The sequence below is a fragment of the Erythrolamprus reginae genome, chromosome 8, assembly GCF_031021105.1.
Source record: "Erythrolamprus reginae isolate rEryReg1 chromosome 8, rEryReg1.hap1, whole genome shotgun sequence".
Lineage (NCBI taxonomy): Eukaryota > Metazoa > Chordata > Lepidosauria > Squamata > Dipsadidae > Erythrolamprus > Erythrolamprus reginae.
In genome coordinates this window covers 6,415,241-6,440,842 of record NC_091957.1, presented here as the reverse complement: position 1 = coordinate 6,440,842, position 25,602 = coordinate 6,415,241, and the positions used below count along the sequence as shown (strand labels likewise).

Here is a 25,602-nt window from a genome sequence, read left to right as displayed (position 1 = left end):
TCATTCATTCGTTCAGGAGGGGAGAAGAGTGCGCCTGCGCGGTCGCCGCCAACCGTAAAGCCGGCCGGGGATTCATGCCGGCTGTCATGGCCGCGCCCAGCAGCAGCAGCAGCAAAATTTGCCGTACGGGGTGGGCGGGGCTTGGCTAGGGCAATCAACTAGGGAATTGCATTTTTTTTTCACTATACTGTAATCGTATTTAAAAAGAAGTTTCACCGCTGCTCCTTGGTCCGTTTGCATCTTTGCAGAAGGAAAAAAAGAAGAGGATTTTGGAAACTTTTTTTAAAAACTGCTTTAAAAATAAAATAAAATGAGAATATTTGATTTTATGGGCCTGGTCCTTTACCCTGCTAAAAATGAATGGGGCAAAATTTATTAAATACTCGGACGTTATTTGGACTTTGATTCCTTGCCCTATTGAAGTGAAAGCTCTCCTGATTTTAATGCCATTGGAAAATATGTTTATTTTTTATTATTTATTTATTTATTTGTTTTCTATTTATTTATTTATCCGAAGGATTCAGGGGGGCTTACAAAATAATGATATAAGTACAAAAGATACAAAGCAATAAAAGAAGTCGAATATAATAACTAAAAACTAAACCCCGTAATAAAACCCATTTATTAAAAAGAGACATAATCACATGCATACAGTTTGGCCAAGAAAGGTGTCAAGTCCATGGCCCTCAGGCCTGCCGGCAGAGCCAGGTCTTCGTGACCTTATGGATGGTCAGTCAGGTGGGAGCAGTACGGACATCAGGGGGGTAGTTGGTTACATAGAGCCGGGGCAGCCACAGAGAAGGCCCTCCCCCGGGGTCCTGCCAACCTACATTGCTTAGTCGACAGGACCCGGAGGAGGCCAACTCTGTATGTTGTTGTGAGCCGGCTCACAACAAAATAGGAACAAAAATGCAATGTATAAGAAATCTAAATGTTGATCTGTTTCTAAATTTAAAATGCAAGAAGCAGTTAATTTCATGCAAACATATTTATTTATTTATTATTTATTTATTGGATTTGTATGCCGCCCCTCTCCGTGGACTCGGGGCGGCTAACAACAGTGATAAAAACAGCATGTAACAATCCAATACTAAAACAACTAAAAAACCCTTATTATAAAACCAAACATACATACAAACATACCATGCATAAATTGTAGAGGCCTAGGGGGCAAGAATATCTCAGTTCCCCCATGCCTGAGGGTAGAGGTGGGTTTTGAGGAGCTTACGAAAGGCAAGGAGGGTGGGGGCAATTCTAATCTCGGGGGGAGTTGGTTCCAGATGGCCGGGGACGCCACAGAGAAGGCTCTTCCCCTGGGTCCCGCCAATCGACATTGTTTAGTTGACGGGACTCGGAGAAGGCCCACTCTGTGGGACCTAACTGGTCGCTGGGATTCGTGCGGCAGAAGGCGGTCCAACGAACATTAAAGTTACTGTTTATTAAAACTCGAGTTTCCAAGTTTTTCTGGGCCTGCGATAGATTTGGGCCTGCTAGTGTCCTGTTATCTGTCTCTGGTCCTGAACGTAATCCCAGATCGACCTTTTCCAAATCCAAAAGGAGATATTTTTTCTCCTAAAAAGTTTTTTTCTTTTGCAAATTCAAAGGAATAACATCTTTCAACTTAAATGAATGTTCGTTTAAGTTGAAAAATGTTATTCCTTTGAATTTGCAAAGGAGAAAACTATGTGATGAAAAAGGAAACTAATGAAGAAACTGTACTGTCCATTAATGATGTTTCTATTCTCAAAATGAGTGCCCTTTCGCTACAAAACAAGCAGTTAGAGATTCTGCAAAGTTTTTTTTTAAAAAAAAACTCAGGTGAAACTTAGGTGTAAGGAGAAAACTCCCAAAGAGTTCGGTGGGAGAGAGTTTGCTCCAGAAAAAGGTGATTAGATGAAGCAATGTTATCAAGAAAGATTTATCAGGAAAGAACTCAATCTGTATAGTCTGGAGGACAGAAGGGAAAAGGGGGACATGATAGTAACATTTAAATATGTTAAAGGGTTAAATAAGGTTCAGGAGGGAAGTGTTTTTAATAGGAAAGTGAACCCAAGAACAAGGGGACACAATCTGAAGTTAGTTGGGGGAAAGATCAAAAGCAACGTGAGAAAATATTATTTTACTGAAAGAGTAGTAGATCCTTGGAACAAACTTCCAGCAGACGTGGTTGATAAATCCACAGGAACTGAATTTAAACATGCCTGGGATAAACATAGATCCATCCTAAGATAAAATACGGGAAATAGTGTAAGGGCAGACTAGATGGACCACGAGGTCTTTTTCTGCCCTCAATCTTCTATGTTTCTATGTTCTAATATTCATGAAGGAGGATTTAGCTATGTCGGAAAAGGAACACAGACTTCAAATGCCAGGATTTTAATGACGGCTTGCTGAATAAACCACAGTAGTGCTCGCATGCTGGAATCCAAAGTCAAACCCTGATCTCCAGATCGCTGGATTGATTAAAAGGCTCAACTGAGACCAAAACTAGCCATAGCAAAAGAGTTGGGTCGCGTGTCCTTGATTTTATTCCCAATACAGTACAGGTTTTTTTGCAAGAGCTCCCCTTCTCTTCTCTATGCAATTCTTGCATCATTTTACCCATGTGGCTTCCCTGGGGGTGATGGGTGGGAAGGTTATTCTCCAAGCATATTAGCTAAGGAAAGGTTTCATCATCCTTCGATAGTCATTGCAAACAATGGCACCCTAACGATAATAAATTATCTCTGGGATAATAGTCCTAATTACAGTACTTTGATAGCAAGTGGTGTTTTTTTTTAAAAAAAATTATATTAATAGACTACTGGATTGCTTAGAGATAGCCTAGCTGGAGGAGGACCAGCAGGAGGAGGAGAATTTAGACAAGGAGGAAGAGAATGTAAAAAAATATTAGAAGAGGAGGAGAATGTAAAAGAATTAAGAAGCAGGAGAATTTAGAGGAGGAGGAGGAGGAGGAAGAAGAAGAAGAAGAAGAAGTAGAAGAAAAAGATGATGATAGAGGATGAAGAGGAGAAAAGAAGAAGACAATGATAGAGGAGGAGGGGGAGGAGATGAAGAAGAAGATGATGAAGAAGAAGAAGAAGAAGAAGAAGAAGAAGAAGAAGAAGAAGAAGAAGAAGAAGAAGATGATGATGATGATAGCGGATGAAGAGGAGAAAAGAAGAAGACAATGATGGAGGAGAAGGAGGAGGAGGAGGAGGAGGAGATGAAGAAGACGATGAAGAAGAAGACGATGAAGAAGAAGAAGATGAAGAAGAAGAAGAAGAAGAAGAAGAAGAAGAAGAAGAAGAAGAAGAAGAAGAAGAAGAAGAAGAAGAAGATCACTAGAAACTATTGAGAGAAGCAAGCAAGATTCTAAAGCCATTTAAATTTCTGGTAAAATCTAAATTTAAACATTCTGATGGTCATTTTAGAATTTCCACGACTTTCCATAGCTTTTTTCTAGTTTCTATGGGTGGTAAAAGATCTTGAGTGGATGGATGGATGATCACTGACACAATGGGTCTCCTGCAATCATTGAACCATACTGTTTCCACCCATGTTCTTTCAACACTCGGGGAGATCATTCCACCAGAGATCAAAGATCTCTTAGGAAACACAGCAAGCTTTGACAACCTACGCAAGGCTGATTCTCAGACCCATGAGCCGAAATCATAAGGCACATCCCGTTTAAAATCAGGACTCTTGCGTTGTTTGTTCAACATTCCAGATGGCTCAAGCAAGCTTAGAACTACGTCGCCTTAAACACGACCTAAGCATAGCCCATAAAATCATTTGCTACAACGTCCTTTCGGTCAATGACTACTTCAGCTTCAACCACAACAACACACGAGCACACAACAGATACTAACTTAAAGTAAACCGCTCTAAATTCGACTGTGGGAAATACGACATTAGTAACTGAGTAGTTGAGGCATTGAACTAACTACCAGTATCGTCACCTAACCCCAAAAACTTTACCCTTAGATTATCCACTGTTGACCTCTCCCAATTCCTAAGAGGTCAGTAAGGGGCGTGCATAAGTGCACCAGAGTGCCTTCCGTCCCCTGTCCTAATGTTTCTCTCTTACTAGTATCATGAATATAAATATTTTTTATTTTTTATTTATTTTATTTTATTCATTTGTCCAATACACAAATACATAGGAAGAAAGATAGACATGTGATAATATAAAAGAGGGTGAAAGAAGAGGATATATGAAAGGAAGAGAATATATAAGATAGGTGAAAGAAAGGAAAGACAATTGGACAGGGGACGAAAGGCACACCAGTGCACTTATATACACCCCTTACTGGCCTCTTAGGAACCTGGAGAGGTCAATTGTGGAGAGTCTAAGGGAGAAGTGTTGAGGGTTAGGGGTTGACACAATTGAGTCCAGTAATGAGTTCCACGCTTCGATAACTCGATTGTTGAAATCATATTTTTTACAGTCAAGTTTGCCGCGGTTCGTATTAAGTTTGAATCTGTTGCGTGCTCGTGTTATTGCGGTTGAAGCTGAAGTAGTCATTGACTGGTAGGACGTTGCAGCATATGATCTTGTGGGTAATACTCAAATCGTGTTTTAGGCGCCGTAGTTCTAGGCTTTCAAGGCCCAGGATTGTTAGTCTATTTTCGTAGGATATTCTGTTTCGAGTGGAGGAGTGAAGGGCTCTTCTGGTGAAATATCTTTGGACATTTTCAAGGGTGTTGATGTCTGAGATGTGATATGGGTTCCAGACAGATGAGCAGTAGTCTAGGATGGGTCTGGCAAAAGCTTTGTAGGCTCTTGTGAGTAGAGTGAGATTGCCTGAGCAGAAGCTGCGTAGGATCAGGTTAACAACTCTAGAGGCTTTTTTGGCGATATTGTTCCTATCATGAATATAAATATTATTTTATACCACCAATACATACGTGACAAAACAAATAAATCAATGAAATAAATAAAAGGTTGGACGGAGGTCCAATCCAATCCACTTCCTGGTCAAGGTAAAGAGATATTTCCCAGCTTCAAAGTCCAAAAGACCAGCTCTGATTCTCTTAGGGCTGTTAGCCAGAGTAGCCTTGCAAAGAGATGCAGGATTGTTAAGTAACAGGCTTGGCAACTCTGGAGCAAAAAATAAATAAATAAAGGCCCAAGAATGCAAACCTTAGCTTTGTTTCCGCCAAAGTAGGCCATTAAGCCCAATCCTTTTTTTTTTTTTTGTGCAGTGGAAAGGAAAAATAAAGAGACAGGAGTGAAACGCTACTGCCACCCAACGGGTCTCCGAAGGAAAATTTCCTCCACCCAAAGTCCTCCAAAATAAAAGTCCGCTCTTTGCAAGCTTCTGGCAGCCATCAAGGAAGAGCGAAGTGGCCTTTTGCAGATTAGGAGGTCCTCCCCCGAATCTGTTTGGAGCAAGGCGAGGCTATCCTGGCCAACAAAATGTTTTCTTGCAATGAGTTCAGATGGAAGCTTTGATGGAATATTTATTGATGTACCTTGTTGATTTTGAATTGAGTTTAGAATGGGGAAGCCCATGGGATTTGTCCATGAGGATCTTGAAGATGTTGAAATTCTTGGTCTGGATCCAGGAATGGGTCACAATAATAATAATAATAATAATAATAATAATAATTATTATTATTATTATTATCATCATCATCATTATTATTATCATTATTATTATTATTATTATTATTATTATTATTATTTATTAGATTTGTATGCCGCCCCTCTCCGAAGACTCGGGGCGGCTCACAACAATAATAAAAACAATATTATAGCGAAACAAATCTAATATTGAAAAAGAAGCATATAAAACCCTATCATATTTAAAAACCAAACAACACATACATACCAAACATAAAATATAAAGAGCCTGGGGGAAAGGTGTCTCAACTCCCCCATGCCTGGCGGTATAGACTGTGTTCCCTCTAATTTTTTTTGGGGGGTGGGAGGAAAAGTATAGTGTCTGAGCGGCAGTCCCTTTGGGACTGGGCGGCACAGAAATAATAAATAAATAAATAAACAAACAAACATACAAACAAACATACAAACAAACAAAAAACCCACCCTGTTTTGCCTCAGAGAATTTCAAAATAAAACACTGTACTGTGTGTCTATAACAGTGAGCTCATAATAGGGCAACTCTATCAATATCGAAATGCCACTTAAATAGTTGAGCTAGTTTCAAACTAGATTTTGATTTTCTTTCTCTCTTCCTTACTCCCATTCTTTTTCTTTCCTTCCTCTCTTTTTTCTATCTGTTTCTCTCTCTTCCTCTCTCTCTCCTTCCCTCTCACTCTTTCCCTCTCGGCTTCTGGGCAGGTTTGGAAAACTCTGAGTTGATGATGATTTTTAAGTGAGCAATTGCTCACTGCTCAGCTTAGAGGGAACTATGGGTATAGATGGGTCTTGAGTAGTTTACGAAAGACAGGAAGGGTGGGGGCAGTTCTAATCTCTGGGGGGGAGTTGATTCCAGAGGGCTGGGGCCGCCACAGAGAAGGATCTTCCCCTGGAGCCTGCCAAATGACATTGTTTAGTCAACAGGACCCGGAGAAGGTCAACTCTGTGGGACCTTATCGGTCGCTGGGATTCATGCGGTAGCAGGCGATTCCGGAGGTACTCTGGTCCAATGCCATGTAGGGCTTTAAAGGTCATAACCAACACTTTGAATTGTGACCAGATACTGATCAGCAGCCAATGCAGGCCATGGAGTGTTGTAGAAACGTGGGCGAATCTGGGAAGCCCCACGATGCCTCTCACTAGCTTGAAGGAACTCTCAAGGGGATGTACTGTATTTTCCCGGAGTATAAGACGTACTGCAGTATAAAACACGCCTAGATTTTCAGAGGTGGAAAACAAGGAAAAAAGTATTCTGAACCAAATTATGTAGTAATATATTATTTAATAAAATACCCAGTGTAACAGAATAGTTTTTACAACCATGTACACTTTTTACAAACATGTATACCGTATTTTTCGGAGTACAGTGATCCCCCGATTATCGCGAGGGTTCCGTTCCAAGACCCCTCGCAATAATCGATAATTCGGGATGTAGTGGTGCGGAAGTAAAAACACCATCTGCGCATGCGCGCCCCTTTTTCCATGGCCGCACATGCGCAGATGGTGGAGTTTGCGTGTGGGCGGCGGGGAAGATTCCTTCGGCCGCCCAACAGCTGATCTGCTCCGCAGCGCGGCAGCAGCGAGGAGCCGAAGATGGGGTTTCCCCGTTGCCCAGGCAACGGGGAAACCCCATCTTCGGCTCCTCGCTGCTGCCGCGCTGCGGAGCAGATCAGCTGTTGGGCGGCCGAAGGAACCTTCCCCGGTCTTCCCGCCGCCCAGGCAAAGGGGAAACCCTAAGATCGCTTGCCGCTTGCCCGTCACCCGCTCGCCCGCTTGCCACTTGCCCGTTCGCCCGCCCGCCTGCTCGCTTGCCGCTTGCCCGTTCGCCCGCCCGCCTGCTCGCTTGCCGCTTGCCCGTTCGCCCGCCCGCCTGCTCGCTTGCCGCTTGCCCGTTCGCCCGCCCGCCTGTTCGCTTGCCGCTTGCCTGTTCGCCCGCCCGCCTGCTCGCTTGCCGCTTGCCCGTTCGCCCGCCCGCCTGCTCGCTTGCCCGTTCGCCTGCCCGCCTGCTCGCTTGCCGCCGCCCGGCTGCTCGCTTGCCGCTTGCCCGTTCGCCCGCCCGGCTGCTCGCTTGCCGCTTGCCCGTCACCCGCTTGCCCGGCTGCTCGCTTGCCGCTCGAGAGCAAGAGGGGGAGAGATAGAGAAAGAGAGAGAAGGAAAGAAAGAGATGAGAGAGGGAGGAAGAGAGTGTGAGAGAGGAAGAAGCAAGATAGAGAAAGAGAGAGAGAAAGAAAGATGAGAAAGGAAGGGAGTGACGTCATCGGGTGGAAAAATCGCGATATAGCGATTCGCAATGATCGGGATCGCGAAACTCGGGGGATCACTGTATAAGATGCACATAGATTTTCAGAGGTTGAAAACAAGAAAAAAAGTATGCTGAGCCAAACGGTGTAGTAATATATTATTTAATAAAATACCAGTGTAGCAGAATCATTTTTACAACCGTGTACACTTTTTACAAACATGTATAGTGTTCCCTCGATTTCCGCGGGGGATGCATTCCGAGACCGCCCGCGAAAGTAGAATTTCCACGAAGTAGAGATGCGGAAGTAAATACACTATTTTTGGCTATGAACAGTATCACAAGCCTTCCCTTTACACTTTAAACCCCTAAATTACAATTTCCCATTCCCTTAGCAACCATTTAGATTATTACTCACCATGTTTATTTATTAAAGTTTATTTTAAAAAATATTTATTAAAGGCGGATGAATGTTTGGCGATGACATATGACGTCATCGGGCGGGAAAAACCGTGGTATAGGGAAAAAACCCGCAAAGTATTTTTTAATCAATATTTTTGAAAAACCGTGGTATAGACTTTTCTGCCCATGTACAAAGCTATCTACACATGCGCAGAGGGTGAAAAAGCACGCTTCCGAACCGGTAGAGCAGGTAAGTAGATTTTACCGCTGACATCACATATACCACGAAATTGGTTTTAATAATAATAATAATAATTAATAATAATAATAATTTATTAGATTTGTATGCCGCCCCTCTCCGAAGACTCGGGGCGGCTCACAACAACAATAAAAACAATATTATACTGGCACAAATCTAATATTAAAAAAAACTAAAAACCCTATCATAATTAAAAACCAAACAGCACATACATACCAAACATAAATTATAATAAGCCTGGGGGAAAGGTGTCTCAAATCCCCCATGCCTGGCGGTATAGGTGGGTCTTAAGTAGTTTACGGAAGACAAGGAGGGTGGGAGCAGTTCTAATCTCCGGGGGGAGTTGATTCCAGAGGGCCGGGGCCACCACAGAGAAGGCTCTTCCTCTGGGGCCTGCCAAACGACATTGTTTAGTCGATGGGACCCGGAGAAGGCCAACTCTGTGGGACCTTATCGGCCGCTGGGATTCGTGCGGTAGCAGGCGGTTCCGGAGGTACTCTGGTCCAATGCCTCACTGATGCCATCCATGACAAAAAATGCAAACAATATAAATAGTATAAAGAATAATCCTTATGCAAATACGAGGGTCACCCAGAAAGTAATGCACCACATTTTTTTTTCAAGAGTTATTTATCGAACACAATGAAACTTACACACAAGTTTCTTCTATACTCCCTGTTTTTCCACATAATCTCTGTCCCGTTTGCCTTCCTCCAGCAAGACACAAGGGCGTGTATGCCCTGTAAGTACCACTCCTTGTTCTGGTCACGAATCCATTTCTGCAACTGTGCGAATCACCCTTCAAAATGTCTCCTGCGACTAACCGTACTTCTGTCAACTGCAGATTCTCCATCAACTCTACACAAACGTTTGTGAATGTTCCCAACAGTTTCTTTCTCTGCAGTGAGAAATCCAATGACGACACACCTCTTGTAACATACATCACTTACAGACGCCATTTCGAAACACGGATGCAGCTACGCTATCTGCCTGAAGAAACACAAAATTTATACACACACACTCCTGACAATTCAAATAATGTATATCTAAAGTTTCACATTCGTACCATTATTGCAGGCTGAGAAAAAAAAATATGGTGCATTGCTTTCGGGGTGACCCTCGTTATTGGGGTGGAGGAGAGAAAGAAAGAAAAAGAAAAACTAGTCTTACATTTCCATATCTCCGGGACCTCCTTCTGCCACACGAATCCCAGCAACCAGTTAGGTCCCACAGAGTTGGCCTTCTCCGGGTCCCGTCAACTAAACAATGTCGTTTGGCGGGACCCAGGGGAAGAGCCTTCTCTGTGGCGGCCCCGACCCTTTGGAACCAACTCCCCCCAGATATCAGAGTTGCCCCCACCCTCCTAGCTTTTCGTAAGCTCCTTAAAACCCACCTCTGTCATCAGGCATGGGGGAATTGAGACTTTCCCTCCCCCTAGGCTTATAAAATTTATGCATGGTTCGCTAGTATGTGATTGGTTTTAAATTGGGGTTTTTTAAATTAACTTAAATATTAGATTTGTTTACATTGTATTGTTATTGCTGTGAGCCGCCCCGAGTCTGCGGAGAGGGGCGGCATACAAATCTGATTAATAAATAAATAAAATAAATGTGAAGAAGATCTCCAAGGTCCCTGCCAACTCTATTATTCTGACCTTCTTGTGTTACTTCTATAGTTGAGCCATCCTGAGCTCGCTTAAGTCTTCTGGACTTAGGTCTGATCCGTCCCAGCTGACTTTGTTCACGTGTCTCTCAAATCTATAAACTCTGCTCAGCCAGCCGCAATTGCTGGCTTCTAAGTCGAAATCAAAGTATGTTATGTCTTTGCGTGAAGAGTGAACTCAGCCTTGTAATGTAAAACCTCTGAAGAACAGTCGCAGACTCAATCCATCTCCATCTCGGTGTACGTTATCTGGATTGGCTTCATGAATCTGGAATCCTTTGAAATTTGTGGATTTTTCTTAGCCAGCAAGAAAGGAATAGAAACATAGAAGACTGACGGCAGAAAAAGACCTCATGGTCCATCTAGTCTGCCCTTATACTGTTTTCTGTACTTTATCTTAGGATGGATCTATGTCTATCCCAGGCATGTTTAAATTCAGTTACTGTGGATTTACCAACCATGTCTGCTGGACGTTTGTTCCAAAGATCTACTGCTCTTTCAGTCAAATAATATTTTCTCATGTTGCTTTTGATCTTTCCCCCAACTAACTTCAGATTGTGTCTCCTTGTTCTTGGGTTCACTTTCCTATTAAAAACACTTTCCTCCTGGACCTTATTTAACCTTTTAACATACAGTGGTACCTCTTGATACGAACCCCTCGTGATACGAACATCTCGAGATACGAACCCGGGGTTCGGAAATTTTTTGCCTCTTGTTACGAACTTTTTCCGGCTTACGAACCCACCGCAGATCGCAAAATGGTGCTCCGCTGAGTGCCGCAGCCTGGCTGTCACCTTTTAAAACAGCCAGGGGGCTTCTCGGCGTTCTCCCGAACCCGAACCCGAACTTTTCGGGTTCAGAAGGCTGCCGAGAAGCGCCGCCGTGCAGCTGTCACCTTCTGAAACAGCCAGGGGGCTTCTCGGTGTACTCCCGAACGCCGAACCCGGAAGTTTGGCAAAAGTTCGGGTTCGGGTTCCGGAGGCTGCCGAGAAGCACCCCGGTTGTCTCAGAAGGTTACAGCCGGGCGGCGGCGCCCGGCAGAGCGCCATTTTTGCAATCAGCAGCGGCGTTTTCGGCCGATCTGGAGGCTGAAACAGAGGTGGGGAATCCCAATAGGGAATTCCATGGGTGGAGCTTTGACGTCACGAAGACGTCCTTCCTGGTCGGCCGAAAATTGAATGAATGAATGAATGAATGAATGAATAAATATCCCTATTACCAAGATTCTGTAATAGACAAGTAGAAGGAAATTAATTTTTTTCCTCCCTCCCCAAGAATTCTCCAGAGCTAGTGGGGTTACAGGGAAAACCCCCCAAAAAACTGCACTTTTAAGATCAGGCAAAGTTTTAGATTCTCCGGATGCAACCAATTTAAGGAGAAATACTTCCCAACCTGCCAAACCACAAGCCAAATCAAAAGAAGAAGAAAGCAAAGAAAACCAACCAAACCCTTTGTCAGTTTTTCTCAGAATAATTTATTAAATACATTAAAATTTGCTTTTTTAAAAAAATGTCACAATCAAGACAGGTCGATCGAAAACCGAGAGAGACGGATGGAGGGGGGAGAGAAATATTTTAAAAAGAGAGAGAGAGTTGATTTTAGGTGTCCACATGGGTTTTGCCCGTGCAACTGAGGTTGCGCTGAAAAGGTGGGAGATTGCAACCCTTAAGTAATTCACAGTGGAGAAGAAAATCGGATGGGGTTGGGGAGGTTTTAAGTCCCAGGAAATGAATTTATAGGAAACCGGGCCACTGCTTCTCAAACCAAGCACTCGAAGCTACCTTGATGGTTTGAGAGAAGATGATCCGAGGCAGTGAGACGGGGGATGCATCTCTTAGGAATGGAATTCTTCCATTTGAAGATTTAAAAATAATCATAATAACAATGATTAAAAATAACTAACCAACCACAATTGGGCGAGGGTCTCCAGCCAGAGAAACTGATGGTGATAATCAGAACCAAGTCCTTTATTGGTCAAACGGTCCTTGAGATATAAGGTCACTGTTTTCAAAATTAGAGAGATATTTTAAATTTTAGCCGTGTCTCTCTCTCTCTCTGTTTCTCTACACCCATCTTGTGGTTCCATCATGTTTCATGGGAAACAAGAAAGTCGAGGTAGACGTTGGACACAAGCCATGATTGTCAGATGCTACCAACCAGATGGAAAGTCAACGTTGGAGGATTCAGGAGAAGAGGTTAAGGATCTACTCATGCTCAGAGGACACAAAGATGTCATCCGGGACAAATCCTGGCTACCCAAAGTGGCTTGAACATGTTAGTCTTGAGGATCAAGTTGACCACAAGAAAGATCTCCCCTCTACTCAAGGTTGGCTGGGCGCTATGAAAAAAGACTTGGGTCTATCTTCCATCTTTCTCCTGCAGCAACAGACCTCCAACCTTGGAAAAGCTGCAATATATAGGCACCGAGTTCGAAAGGCTGCCGATAACCTGTTGACACCGTTATGTTATGAGTGGGAGGGAAAAAGATGTCCATGGATCCCAGGAATGTCAAAAAAGAGCTCTCCGACGGTATTTTTTCCCTGTCTCTCTAGAAACATCTCTAGAACGTCAAAGGAAAGAGGACAAAATAGAACCGTCCAGATAGTTCAATCCCAAGGTGAGGAATTCAGAAAACGACACAACTTTCAAATGCTTTATAAGTTCCCAACCACCTTCTTGGATTCCGGTTGCATTCCCGATAAGGCATCACAGGTATTTTGGAGAGTTTAAAAAAAAAAGCAGCAAACAGAGGTGGCGGGATTGCACAGGTCACAGGTTGGGACGTAAAAAGGCATCCGTCGCGTTAGTGGGGCGGCAACCGACAAGCCCCCGGCTAGGGGAGGGCTACCGCTTCCGAGCGACGCTGTGCGGCGTCCTTCCTCCCGTGGATTCACTGTGGTCGTGATCTCCGGGCCGCCGCCTAGTTGTCGTTGCTCAAGCTGGATGCCGCACTGCTGCAACTCTGTTCGTAGGAAGGAGGAGCCTCTAGCGAGAAAGAAAGAAGAGGAGACATCATAATCAATGCTCTCTACATGGGGCTACCTTGGAAGAGTGTTCGGAGACTACAAATTGTGCAAAACCGCAAGCGGTCATGGGCCTTCCTAGGCACGACCATGTTTCTCCAACACTCCGCAGAAGCAGGAGACACATGCGAGCGAGAGATTTTGGTGATTTTTTTTGCTTCTGCACATGTGCAGAATGTTTCGGAGCCCAATACGGCTCTCTACCGCCCCTGGATAACCCTGGGGAACAGCAATTTCGTTGTCTTAAAATCTGTGACTTGTTTTCAACTAACATTTGGCTTCTGGATCCAAAAATGACCATAGTTTTTGTCTACCACATCAACTTTTTAAGCTACAGGACCCCCTCAAAAGTCATACAAATTGTGCACGTAAAGGAAAGTAAAGTAAAAACTTACCAAATATTATTATTATTATTATTATTATTATTATTACTACTACTACTACTACTACTACTATTATTATTATTATTATTATTATTTATTAGATTTGTATGCCGCCCCTCTCCGCAAACTTGGGGCAGCTCACAGCAATGATAAAAACAATATACAGTAACAAATCTAATATTAAAGTTTAAAATAACAATTTTACATTAAAAAGCCTAAAAACCCCAATATATAAAAAAGCATACACACCAACATATCATACATACAGCTACATAGGCAAGTGGGGGGTGTCTCAGTTCCCCCATGCCTGACGGCAAAGGTGGGTTTTAAGAAGTTTACGAAAGGCAAGGAGGGTGGGGGCAGCCCTGATCCCTCCGGGGAGCTGGTTCCAGAGGGTCGGGGCTGCCACAGAGAAGTCTCTTTCCCTGGGTCCTGCCAGACGACATTGTTTCGTCAATGGGACCCGGAGAAGGCCAACTCTGTGGGACCCAACCGGCTGCTGGGATTCGTGCGGCAGAAGGCAGTCCTGGAGATATTCTGGTCCGATGCCATGAAGGGTCATAACAACACTTTGAATTGTGACCAGAAACTGATCAGCAAACAATCTTTGTAAACCAACTGTTTATAAAGAATAATTTTATTCATACGAAGGCTATCATAGTTACTGCAAGTTAAGTTGGGTTCATACAAATAGTTGTTTTTTTTAAATCAAATGGTAATTATACATATTAAGGTAACGTTTTTCGCTTAAAGCTTTTTTCTGGAGTGTTTTATCTGTGGACATTCTCGTTTGATGCTCCAACAATAGTCAGCCATCATATATACATCCCATCTCCCTTGATCCTGTGCCTCCATGACCTTCAGATCTTGGTGGAATTGTTCACTCTGCTCATCACTGACTGCACCAAGATTTTCCGGGAATTTAGCAAGATGGCTATGTCAAAAAATGCAATTTGATGCTTGTGTTGCCTAATTAACTATATTTTATATAGATTAGATTAGATTAGATTTATTGGATTTATATGCCGCCCCTCTCCGCAGACTCGGGGCGGCTCACAACAATGGTAAAAAACAGTACATAGTAACAAATCTAATATTTAGCAATCTAAATTACAGTTTTAGGTTAAAAGGTCCAAAAAAAAGAAACCCCAATATATAAAAAACAAGCACACAATCGAATCATACACAAAAACTACATGGGCAAGGGGGAGATGTCTCAATTCCCCCATGTCTGACGGCAGAGGTGGGTTTTAAGGAGTTTACGAAAGGCAAGGAAGGTGGGGGCAATCCTAATCTCTGGGGGGAGCTGGTTCCAGAGGGTCGGAACCACCACAGAGAAGGCTCTTCCCCTGGGTCCGGCCAGACGACATTGTTTAGTCGACGGGACCCGGAGAAGACCAACTCTGTGGGACCTAACCGGTTGCTGGGATTCGTGCAGCAGAAGGCGGTCTCGCAGATATCCTGGTCCGATGCCATGAAGGGCTTTATAGGTCATAACCAACACTTTGAATTGTGACCGGAAACTGATCGGCAACCAGTGCAGACTGCGGAGTGTTGGAGTAACATGGGCATACTTAGAAAAGCCCATGATTGCTCTCACAGCTGCATTCTGCACAATCTGAAGTTTCCGAACACTTTTCAAAGGTAGCCCCATGTAGAGAGAGCATTACAGTAGTGGAACCTCGAAGTGATGAGGGCATGAGTGACTGTGAGCAGTGACTCCTGGTCCAAATAGGGCTGCAACTGGTGCACCAGGCGAACCTGGGCAAACGCCCCCCTTGCCACAGCTGAAAGATGTTTCTCTAATGTGAGCTGTATATATATATAAGGTGTAGAGAAAAAACTTGACACGGTAGAAGAAAACTAACTAGTTTTGAAACCAGCATGCCTAGTAAACTATAAAAAAAGCTCAGAAATCAAACTCAACAGAAATTATGTTACAAATTGTTTCCCAGTGTAATTTATTTCGAATCTTAGAAGCGGCTTACCGTACGGATAACCCCAGGTGCTGTACTCGGGCGGCAGGATCAAAGAGCTGGCGGTAGCCACCGGCACGACGGCGCCCTCGGCGTAATACGGAACCGTGGAGCCCGTGGACAAACAAAGGGCAGGGCGGTTGGGGGAGGTGATCTGTTCGGGATCCGCTCTCGCTTCCGGGAAGGTCAATCCCGGGGCGTAGCTGAAGGGCTGTTGTTGAGAATGGCTCTTGGTTGGGATCGAAATATTGTCCATGGGATGGGAATAACCCCTGGCTGCTTCCTCTTCTTCGGGAGGTGCGCTGGGAACCACGGGGGAGGGAATGTTGGGGACCAAGTGGGAGGGGCTCAAGGGGATCCGATTCACGGGGATGTTGCCGATGTAAATGGGTAACGCAACTGAGACTTCGGGCGACTTGAGGGAGAGCTGAGAAAGATCAAAAAGGAGAAAGGGTAGATATTTCCATTAATACCATCGTCATCCACTTAAAACAGTTCACAAAGAGCTGTGGTGGCCCAGTGGTTCAATACCAGTATTGCAGGCTAATTCTGCCGACTGCCAATAGTTCGATCCTGTTTGGCTCAAAGTTGACTCGGGCTTCCATCTTTCCAAAGTGGGTAAAATGAGGACCCAGACTGTTGCAGGCAAGAGGCTGATTCTCTGTAAACCACTTAGAGTGGGCTGTAAAAGCACTGTGAAGCGGTATATAAGTCCAAGTGCTCTTCCTTCCTTCCTTCCTTCCTTCCTACCTTCCTACCTTCATTCCTTCCTTCTTTCCTTCCCTTCCCTTCCTTCCCTCCCTTCCTTCTTTCCTTGATCAGTAAAATGAGAACTCAGATTGTTGGGGGCAAGAGGTTGACTTTGTAAACCGCTTATAGTGGGCTGTAAAAGCACTGTGAAGGGTATATAAGTCCAAGTGCTCTTCCTTCCTTCCTTCCTTCTTTCCTTCCTTCTTACCTTCATTCCTCCCTTCCTTCTTTCCTTCCTTCCCCTCCCTCCCTCCCTTCTTTCCTCAATCAGTAAAATGAGAACTCAGATTGTTGGGGGCTGACTTTGTAAACCGCTTAGAGAGGGCTGCAAAAGCGCTGTGAAGCAGTATATAAGTCCAAGTGCTCTTCTGTCCTCCCTCCCTCCTTCCTTCCGAGATTGGTAAAATGAGGACTCAAGATTGTGGGGGGTAAGAGCTTGACTCTGTAAACCGCTTAGATATGACGTTAGAGCACTGTGAAGCGGTATATAAGTGCTATTGCTATTGCGACAACTGATCAGATGTTGCATTAGGAGCCACGGTGACGCAGTGATTAAAATGCAGGATTGCAGGCTGACTCTGCCCACAGTCTTGAGTTTGATCCGGACCAGCTCAAGGTTGACTCAGCCTCACATCCTGGATTGTTGCGGGCAATAGGCTGATTCCATAAACCGCTTAGAGAGGGCTGCAAAAGCACGGTGAAGCGGCATATAAGTCTAAGGCATATTGCTATTGCTGTTTAACATCTACAAGAAAGCAACAACAAAGTTCGGAGCGTACCGAGGATCCCTTGTCTGTTCCTCCTCCTACTCCCTTCTAGCACTGATAACCTTACCTAGCTGGGTAACAAAATGTCTGCAATAAAACAACCTAGCTCTCTATTTATCCTTATCCTGAGGTTCTCAGCTGTAAATCCCCCCCCTGACAACAACATATGCCAGAACAGGAATGTGTTCTTGCCTGGATGTAGTAATCAATGTGGATCAGGCTGCAGCCTTGCAGAATGGATTGCGGCAATGCGGGGACGAGGATTTGCTCCTTCCACTCGGCGTGTTTCCAAGCTTTCACGGCCGAGCCCTCCACTTCTGCTATGCTCCTCAGGTCGTAAATCCACCGCCGGGATTTATAGGCCACTTTCTGGCAGCCGGGAAAGTGAGGAGGGAGAGAGGTCAAGGAGAGAAGAAAGTAATTGATGAACACATAATTTAATTTATTATTATTATTATTATTATCAACATCATCATCATTATTACAGTGTTCCCTCGCCACTTCGCGGTTCACCTTTCGCGGACTCGGTGCATAGCGGGTTTTTATAAAACATTAATGAAAAAAATATATCGCGGATTTTCACTACTTCGCGGGTTGTTTATTATTATTATTATCATTATTATTATTATTATTATTTATTGGATTTGTATGCCGCCCCTCTCCGCAGACTCGGGGCGGCTAACAACAATGATAAAAAACAACATGTAACAATCCAATTTAATAAAACAACTAAAAACCCTTATTATAAAAACCAAACATACACACAAACACACCATACATAACTTGTAATGGCCTAGGGGAAGGAATATCCTAACTCCCCCATGCCTGGCGACAAAGGTGGGTCTTGAGTAATTTGCGAAAGACAAGGAGGGTGGGGGCCGTTCTAATCTCTGGGGGGAGTTGATTCCAGAGGGCCAGGGCCGCCACAGAGAAGGCTCTTCCTCTGGGGCCCGCCAAACGACATTGTTTGGTCGACGGGACCCGGAGAAGGCCAACTCTGTGGGACCTTATCGGCCGCTGGGATTCGTGCGGTAGAAGGCGGTTCCGGATGTATTCTGGCCCAATGCCATGTAGGGCTTTAAAGGTCATTACCAACACTTTGAATTGTGACCAGAAACCGATCGGCAGCCAGTGCAGGCTGCGGAGTGTTGTAGAAACGTGGGCGAATCTAGGAAGCCCCACGATGGCTCTCGCGGCTGCATTCTGCACGATCTGAAGTTTCCCGAACACTTTTCAAAGGTAGCCCCATGTAGAGAGCGTTGCAGTAATCGAACCTCGAGGTGATGAGGGCATGAGTGACTGTGAGCAATGACTCCCTGTCCAAATAGGGCCGCAACTGGTGCACCAGGCGAACCTGGGCAAATGCCCTCCTCGCCACAGCCGAAAGATGATGTTCCAATGTCAGCTGTGGATCGAGGAGGACACCCAAGTTGCGGACCCTCTCTGAGGGGGTCAATAGTTCTCCCCCAGGGTAATGGACGGACAGATGGAATTGTCCTTCTTGGGAGGCAAGACCCACAGCCACTCCGTCTTGTCTGGGTTGAGTTTGAGTTTGTTGACACCCATCCAGGCCCCAACAGCCTCCAGGCCCCGGCACATCACTTCCACTGCTTCATTGACTGGACATGGGGTGGAGATGTATAGGGTTTCCTGCGGAACTCGCCCACCTGAGACGCTACTTACCTACATGAGATTGTAAACAACACATGATTGGTTGACTGATGGAGAAGTGAACAATCAGAGACTCTTTTCCCCATTTTGCTCCCCAAAAACTAAAAATACGGTAATTTAAGTTAATTTAATTGATTTATATGCAGCCCAATCCCATGCGATTCAAGAGACGGGGTTACCTGGATAAGGCTCGCCACAATGGTGCTGGTGTCCCGGCCTGATTTGTTCTCGATGTCCGTCCGCAACTGGATGACCTGCCCGACGGTGTAACCCTTGAGATCGGTGGTGGCCGTCAAAACCACGTTGCCCGTTTTGACAAGCTTGTAGCTGAACTTCTTGGCGATGGAGTTGGTGTTGCATTGCTGCAGGGGGCGAAAGACAAACGGGAAGGCTGGGTCAGCTGAGTGGACATCAGGCTGAAGTAATTCCCAATGCCGTGATGGCGAACCTATGGCACGCGTGCTCAAAGTCCTTCCTTCCTTCCTTCCGTGGTGACGCAGGAGTTCAAGTGCAGGATTGCAGGCTGACTCTGCCCACTGGCACGAGTTCGATCCTGACTGGCTCAAGGTAGACTCAGCCTTCCATCCTTCCGAGGTGGGTCAAATGAGGACACAGATTATTGGGGGCAAGAAGCAGACTCCCTAACCACTTAGAGAGGGCTGTAAAAGCACTGGGAAGCAGTATGTAAGTCCAAGTGTGTGTCCTTCCTTCCTTCCTTCCTTCCTTCCTCCCCGCCTGCCTTCCAAGATCAGTAAAATGAGGACTCAGATTGTTGGGGGGCAAGAGGCAGATTCTATAAGCCGCTTAGAGAGGGCTGTAAAAGCACTAGGAAGCGGTACATAAGTGCTATTGCTATCAATGATACGCATATATTATGATCACTATTATGCTAATTGTCTCTTTGTCCTTCCAATCTAATTGTACTCAGACAACACGCTGTTCATATTGTTATTGAGTCTTTTACGCTTATCCAAAAAAAATGCACCGATAAAAAAGAATGTTTTTTATTTATTTGTTTATTTGTCTGTCTGTCTGTCTGTCTGTCTGTCTGTCTGTCTATCTATCTATCTATCTATCTATCTATCTATCTATCTATCTATCTATCCATCCACTATTCCACTATTGCTGAACAATGATTGTAAGTCAAGAAGTATCTTTCTATCTATTCGTCTGTCTGTCTGTCTGTCTGTCTGTCTAGCTAGCTAGCTAGCTATCCAGCTACCTACATCTATCTATCTATCTCTGTCTGTGTGTCTGTCTATCTATTGTCTGTCAGTCCATCCATCCATCCAGCACTCTAGCTACCTACCTACCTAGCTACATCTGTCTGCCTTTGTCTGTCTGTCCGTCCATCCAGCACTCCAGCTACCTACCTACCTACGTACATCTATCTATCTGTTTGTCTACTATCTATCTATCTATCTATCTATCTATCTATCTATCTATCTATCTATCTATCTATCTATCTATCTGATTTATATGCCACCCCTCTCCGAGGACTCGGGGCGGCTTATAACATGTAAAAAAGACAATGTACATCCAAATCCAATTAATTAAGGTTGAGAATTAAATTTTAAAAACCCAGAAATGCATAAATATCCATTCCATCAACAAAATACCCTTTATTTACAGGATCGTCCCCAACTCGCCTCAATATCTGGGATGTCGTTCAGATTTAGTGGGCAGAGGACGTAGAAGACCTTGTGGCACTTGTGGTCCTTGGAGAACCGTGACGTCTCGATGACAGCTTTCACCTGGTGCATCACCTTCCCAAAGGGGCCTTCGAAAGAGGTGGGGGCCGAGGCTGGTTTCCCCAGGAAGACAAGAAAATATATATATATCTATCAGTATTCAGGAAGGAAGACAAGGAAGGCGTACACGGTTCTAAACACACAAGCAATGCACACAATTTTCTTCTGGCTTGAACAAAATGAGGACGGAAAGTGTGTGTAGCAAAGCCCAGCCGTGCTCTTCCTCCACCAAAAATCAGGAGGATGTCGCTCTTGCAAAAATTAAAAATGAGCACACAATGTACGACAAACTAATTCTAATTCCACAAAATAACATGCCCCAGCTGTTTGCTAAAGCTTGGCCTTTTCTGCACGTTGCATGGCCTAGCCACACAGCGCTGGACGGGCGTAGACTACGCTACTGCAAGAAAAACGGGTCTCTCTACAAAGTTTTTTTCCCCTTGCAAATATTTGTGATTCTCCCAACTTTCTGGTTGAGAAGGGGTTGTTTATTTTACTGTTGCTTACTGTTCGGTAGAGGGAGGGAGAGAGGAAAGAAGGAAGGAGGGGAAAATAGAAAGGAAGGGAGGGAGGGAGGAAGGATAGGAAGGGAGGAAAAGGAAAGAAAGAGAAAGAGGGAGGGAGGTAAAAGGGAAAAAGAAAGGAAGGAAGGAAAGAAAGAAATAAGGAAGAAAGAAAGACAGAGTGAGAGAGTGAGAAACAAAGAAAGAAAGGAAGGAAGGGGAGGAAGGGAGGAAAAGGAAAGAAAGAATGAGGGAGGGAAAGGGGAAAAAGAAAGGAAGGAAGGAAAGAAATAAGGAAGGAAAAGGGAGGAAGAAGAAAAAGAAAAGGGAAGGAAGGGGAAAGAAGGGAAAACAAAGAAAGAAGAGAGAGAGAAAAAAATAAGAAGGAAGGAAGAAAAAGAAAAAAAGGATGGATGGATGGATGGATGGATGGAAGAAAGGAGGAAATAAGAAGGAAGGAAGGAAAAGAAAAAAGAAGGATGGAAGGAAGGAAGGGGAAGGAAAGAAAGACAGACAGCAAGAGAGAGAGAGAAAGAAAGAAAGAAAGAAAGAAAGAAAGAAAGAAAGAAAGAAAGAAAAATAAGACCAAACAATAATCCAACTTCAGACTGAGGTTAAGGTCACTTATTTCCTTCTGTCTCAAAGTCAAAATGATCAAAAGTGGAATCATTACACTGCCTGGCCTATCAGTTTAAAGCTTTGCTTATTTCTAATGCTCAGGTTTCCTCCAAGAAAATAAGAAATAAAAACGGGAGGAAAACCACTCTTGGCCATGTCTACTGTGCCCAATATTGTGCCCCAAACCCTCTGAGCCACAGGGGGGAACTTCAAGGTGGAACACCCCCCTCCCCAATCGACCAGAGAGCTACGAAGCGCATGCGGAGAGTTCAAGGGAGAAGTGGGCAGTTACAAGTATAATCACAAACCTGTACCAGAGAACAGGGAAAAAAATCCCAACTACCTGGCAGCAAAAAACGGAAGGGAAAGGTGTGTTCGCCGGTGGTCAGTATCCCTGCAAGACAGAAGGGCAAAAGAAGAGAGGACAACATAAGACATTCGGTCAGCTCTCCATCCAGGAGCAAAGTTTGTGGGTCGGTTGGGGTTCTTTCTCAGATCAAGAAACAATGGGGGAAGGTCCATTCTGCTTAGCTGGTTCCAGACAGACATTTCATGACCCAAACTAGGTGACTAGGAGGAAGAAGAGGAGGAGGAAGAGGAGGAGAAGGGGAGGAGGAAGAGGAGGAGAAGAAAGAGGGGAGGAGGAAGAGGAGGGGAGGAGGAGGAGAAGGAAGAGGGGAGGAGGAAGAGAAGGACGGGAGGAATTGGAGAAGAGGAGAAGGAAGAGGAGGAGGAGGAAGAGGAGGAAGAGGAGGAGAAGAGGAGGAGGAAGAGAAGGACGGGAGGAATTGGAGGAGGAGGAAGAGGAGGAGGAGGGTAGGAAGAAGAGGAGGAGAAGGAAGAGGAGGAGGAGGAGGAGGGGCGGAGGAGAAGGAAGAGGAGGAGGAGGAGGAGGAAGAGGAGAGGAGGAGGAAGAGAAGGACGGGAGGAATTGGAGGAGGAGGAAGAGGAGGAGGAGGGGAGGAGGAAGAGGAGGAGAAGAAAGAGGAGGAGAAGGAAGAGGAGGAGAAGGAAGAGGAGGAGGAGGGGAGGAGGAGGAGGGGAGGAGGAGAAGGAAGAGGAGGAGGAGGAAGAGGAAGAGGAGGGGAGGAGGGGGAGAAGAAAGAGGAGGGGGAGGAGGACTGCACTCTCTGAGTTTGATTGTTTCTTGCAGACATTTCGTTATCCAACTAGACAATAACATCAATGATAGTGAGTGCAGGTTTTGTTGCTTAATAGCCTTCTACCCACTAATAATGATGATGCTACCTAGTTGGGTCATGAAACGTCTTCACGAAAACCATCAAGGTCAAAGAACACCAAGGACCCTAGAGTCCTCCTCCTCCTCCTCCTCTCCTCCCACTCCCTTTTAGCACTGATAATGCTACTTAGTTGGGCCAAGAAAGGTCTCCAAGAAAACCATCCATTTAATTTAATTTCATTTCATTTCACTTATATGCCACCCAATCCCATGGGACCTAGCTCAGAAAGCACCAAAAGGACCCTTCATTTCAACCTGGAGCTACAAATATTCTCTTTCATCGGTACTTAAAGCTTGCTGGATGATGGAAAAAGAGAGAATCAGTCCAATAAACACCATTTCTTCTTCTCTTAACCAAAAACGTTCAGGTGTGCTGGATCCATTTGGCCAGTAGATGGAGATCGGGAGTAACTTATATAGCCAGTAAGAGATTAATCCAGATCTCAAGGACTCAAAGGCAATTAGATAAAAGCTCCATCAGCCGTCTCTAATAAAACCCTCGACCCAAAGAGCTTTTTTAAGATTCTTTTTTTTTTTTTGCATTTTTAAAAAGATTTGTCCACCTTTTCACATACAAATTCAACATGTATATACCTTTCAATATTAGATACTGTACTTTTCGGAGTACAGTGTTCCCTCGATTTTCGTGGGTTCAAACTTCGCGAATAGCCTATACCACGTTTTTTCAAAAAAATCTTAATTAAAAAATACTTCGCGGGTTTTTTTTCTATACCACGGTTTTTCCAGCCCAATGACATCATATGTCGTCACCAAACTTTCATCTGCCATTACTGATTGGCCGAAATCTCAGACAATCAGCATTGTTAATAAATAAAAGTCAGGCGGTAGGGAAAGCAAGTAGGATGCTTGGCTGCATAGCTAGAGGTATAACAAGCAGGAAGAGGGAGATTGTGATCCCGCTATATAGAGCGCTGGTGAGACCCCATTTGGAATACTGTGTTCAGTTCTGGAGACCTCACCTACAAAAAGATATTGACAAAATTGAACGGGTCCAAAGATGGGCTACAAGAATGGTGGAAGGTCTTAAGCATAAAACGTATCAAGAAAGACTTAATGAACTCAATCTGTATAGTCTGGAGGACAGAAGGAAAAGGGGGGACATGATCGAAACATTTAAATATATTAAAGGGTTAAATAAGGTCCAGGAGGGAAGTGTTTTTAATAGGAAAGTGAACACAAGAACAAGGGGACACAATCTGAAGTTAGTTGGGGGAAAGATCAAAAGCAACGTGAGAAAATATTATTTTACTGAAAGAGTAGTAGATCCTTGGAACAAACTTCCAGCAGACGTGGTAGATAAATCCACAGTAACTGAATTTAAACATGCCTGGGATAAACATATATCCATCCTAAGATGAAATACAGAAAATAGTATAAGGGCAGACTAGATGGACCATGAGGTCTTTTTCTGCCGTCAGACTTCTATGTTTCTATGTTTCTATAATTGTGTTTATAAATATCTGGATCACTAAGTGTCTTATTCAATGGTGACTACCAGTAATAATGGTGAATAAATGGTTGTTAGGGGAATGGGAAATGGTAATTTAGGGGTTTAAAATGTTAAGGGATGGATTGTGATACTGTTCATAGCCAAAAATGGTGTATTTACTTCTGCATCTCTACTTCGCGGAAATTCAACTTTCGCGGGCGGTCTTGGAACCCATCCCCTGTGAAAATCGAGTGAACACTGTATAAGACACACCTTTTTCCTCCCTAAAAGAGACTGAAAATTCAGGGGTGTCTTATACTTTGAATGTAACCTCTTTTGGGGGGGGCTTTTTTCCCCAGCCCTAACTAGGTGTAACGATCTTCCCGGCTCTTACCTTGCAGGTTCTTTCATTGTTACTCTTTGCAAATAATGTTTTCCAAGCCCTAAGTCTTTGCAGGGTTTTTTTTCCCCATTGCTCTAACTTGCTCCAAATGTTTCTTTCCAGCCCTAACCAGGTGCTAACAATGTTCCCAGCTCTTACTGGCTTGCAAGCTCTTTCATTGTTACTCTCTGTGAATAAAGGTTGTTTTTTTTTAAAGCCCTAACCGGGGGATAAAATAATATGCTGAAGCTAACTAGACTAAGGACACTAGCCAGATTAATATCTGCTACGTAGATTCTTTTCCCTATTTTCCTCCCAAAAAACTAAGGTGCATCTTATACTCCGAAAAATACGGTACTTATATAAATTTCATGATTACACATTTTTATCCATTGCTAATAAACCCATATTTCAAAAAACAAACAATTGCCAACAACAGCCAGCCCCCTTAGCTATTCTTTCCTGCACCCCCTTCCTCTTTCTCTCTTTCCTCCTCCTATCTACTTTCCCTTCGCTCCTCCTAAACCTCTCTCCCTCCCTCCCTCTCTCTTTCCTTCTCTTTCTTTACTTTCTCAGTCTCTCACTCCCTCTCTACTTTCCTATCTACTTCCTCTTCAATCTTCTAATACCTATCAAATTAACACAGTAAATGAATCTGCCGCACAAATCCCAGCGACCGATTAGGTCCCACAGAATTGGCCTTCTCCGGGTCCCGTCCACAAAACAATGTCGTCTGGTGGGCCCCAGGGGAAGAGCCTTCTCTGTGGCGGCCCCAACCCTCTGGAACCAACCCCCCCCCCCCCAGAGATCAGGACTGCCTCCACCCTCCTTGCCTTTCACAAACTTCTTAAACCCCTGGGCCGTTCCGTTTTATGTATGGTTTGTCTGGGATGTATGACTGTTTTTATATTAAGGGTTTTAAATTGTTTTTTTAAAGTATTG

General features: G+C 44.3%; 1 protein-coding gene across 2 annotated transcripts in view; it reads right to left on the bottom strand.

Annotated features, from left to right (window-relative positions):
• Positions 1-11,596: 11,596 nt before the first annotated feature.
• Positions 11,597-25,602, bottom strand: part of ARRDC1 (arrestin domain containing 1) — a 25,345-nt gene continuing 11,339 nt past the window's right edge. The window contains exons 3-8 of one of the 2 annotated variants that reach the window (XM_070758713.1): positions 21,932-21,982; positions 20,366-20,520; positions 18,896-19,078; positions 17,238-17,414; positions 15,541-15,955; positions 11,597-13,131 (exon numbers count right to left, since the gene is read on the bottom strand). In XM_070758713.1, coding sequence (XP_070614814.1) covers positions 13,067-13,131; positions 15,541-15,955; positions 17,238-17,414; positions 18,896-19,078; positions 20,366-20,520; positions 21,932-21,982 — 1,046 coding nt within the window. In that variant the 3' untranslated portion in view covers positions 11,597-13,066. Of the gene's footprint in view, positions 13,132-15,540; positions 15,956-17,237; positions 17,415-18,895; positions 19,079-20,365; positions 20,521-21,896; positions 21,985-25,602 lie in introns of those variants that run through there. The other variant, XM_070758714.1, reaches the window with a different exon arrangement.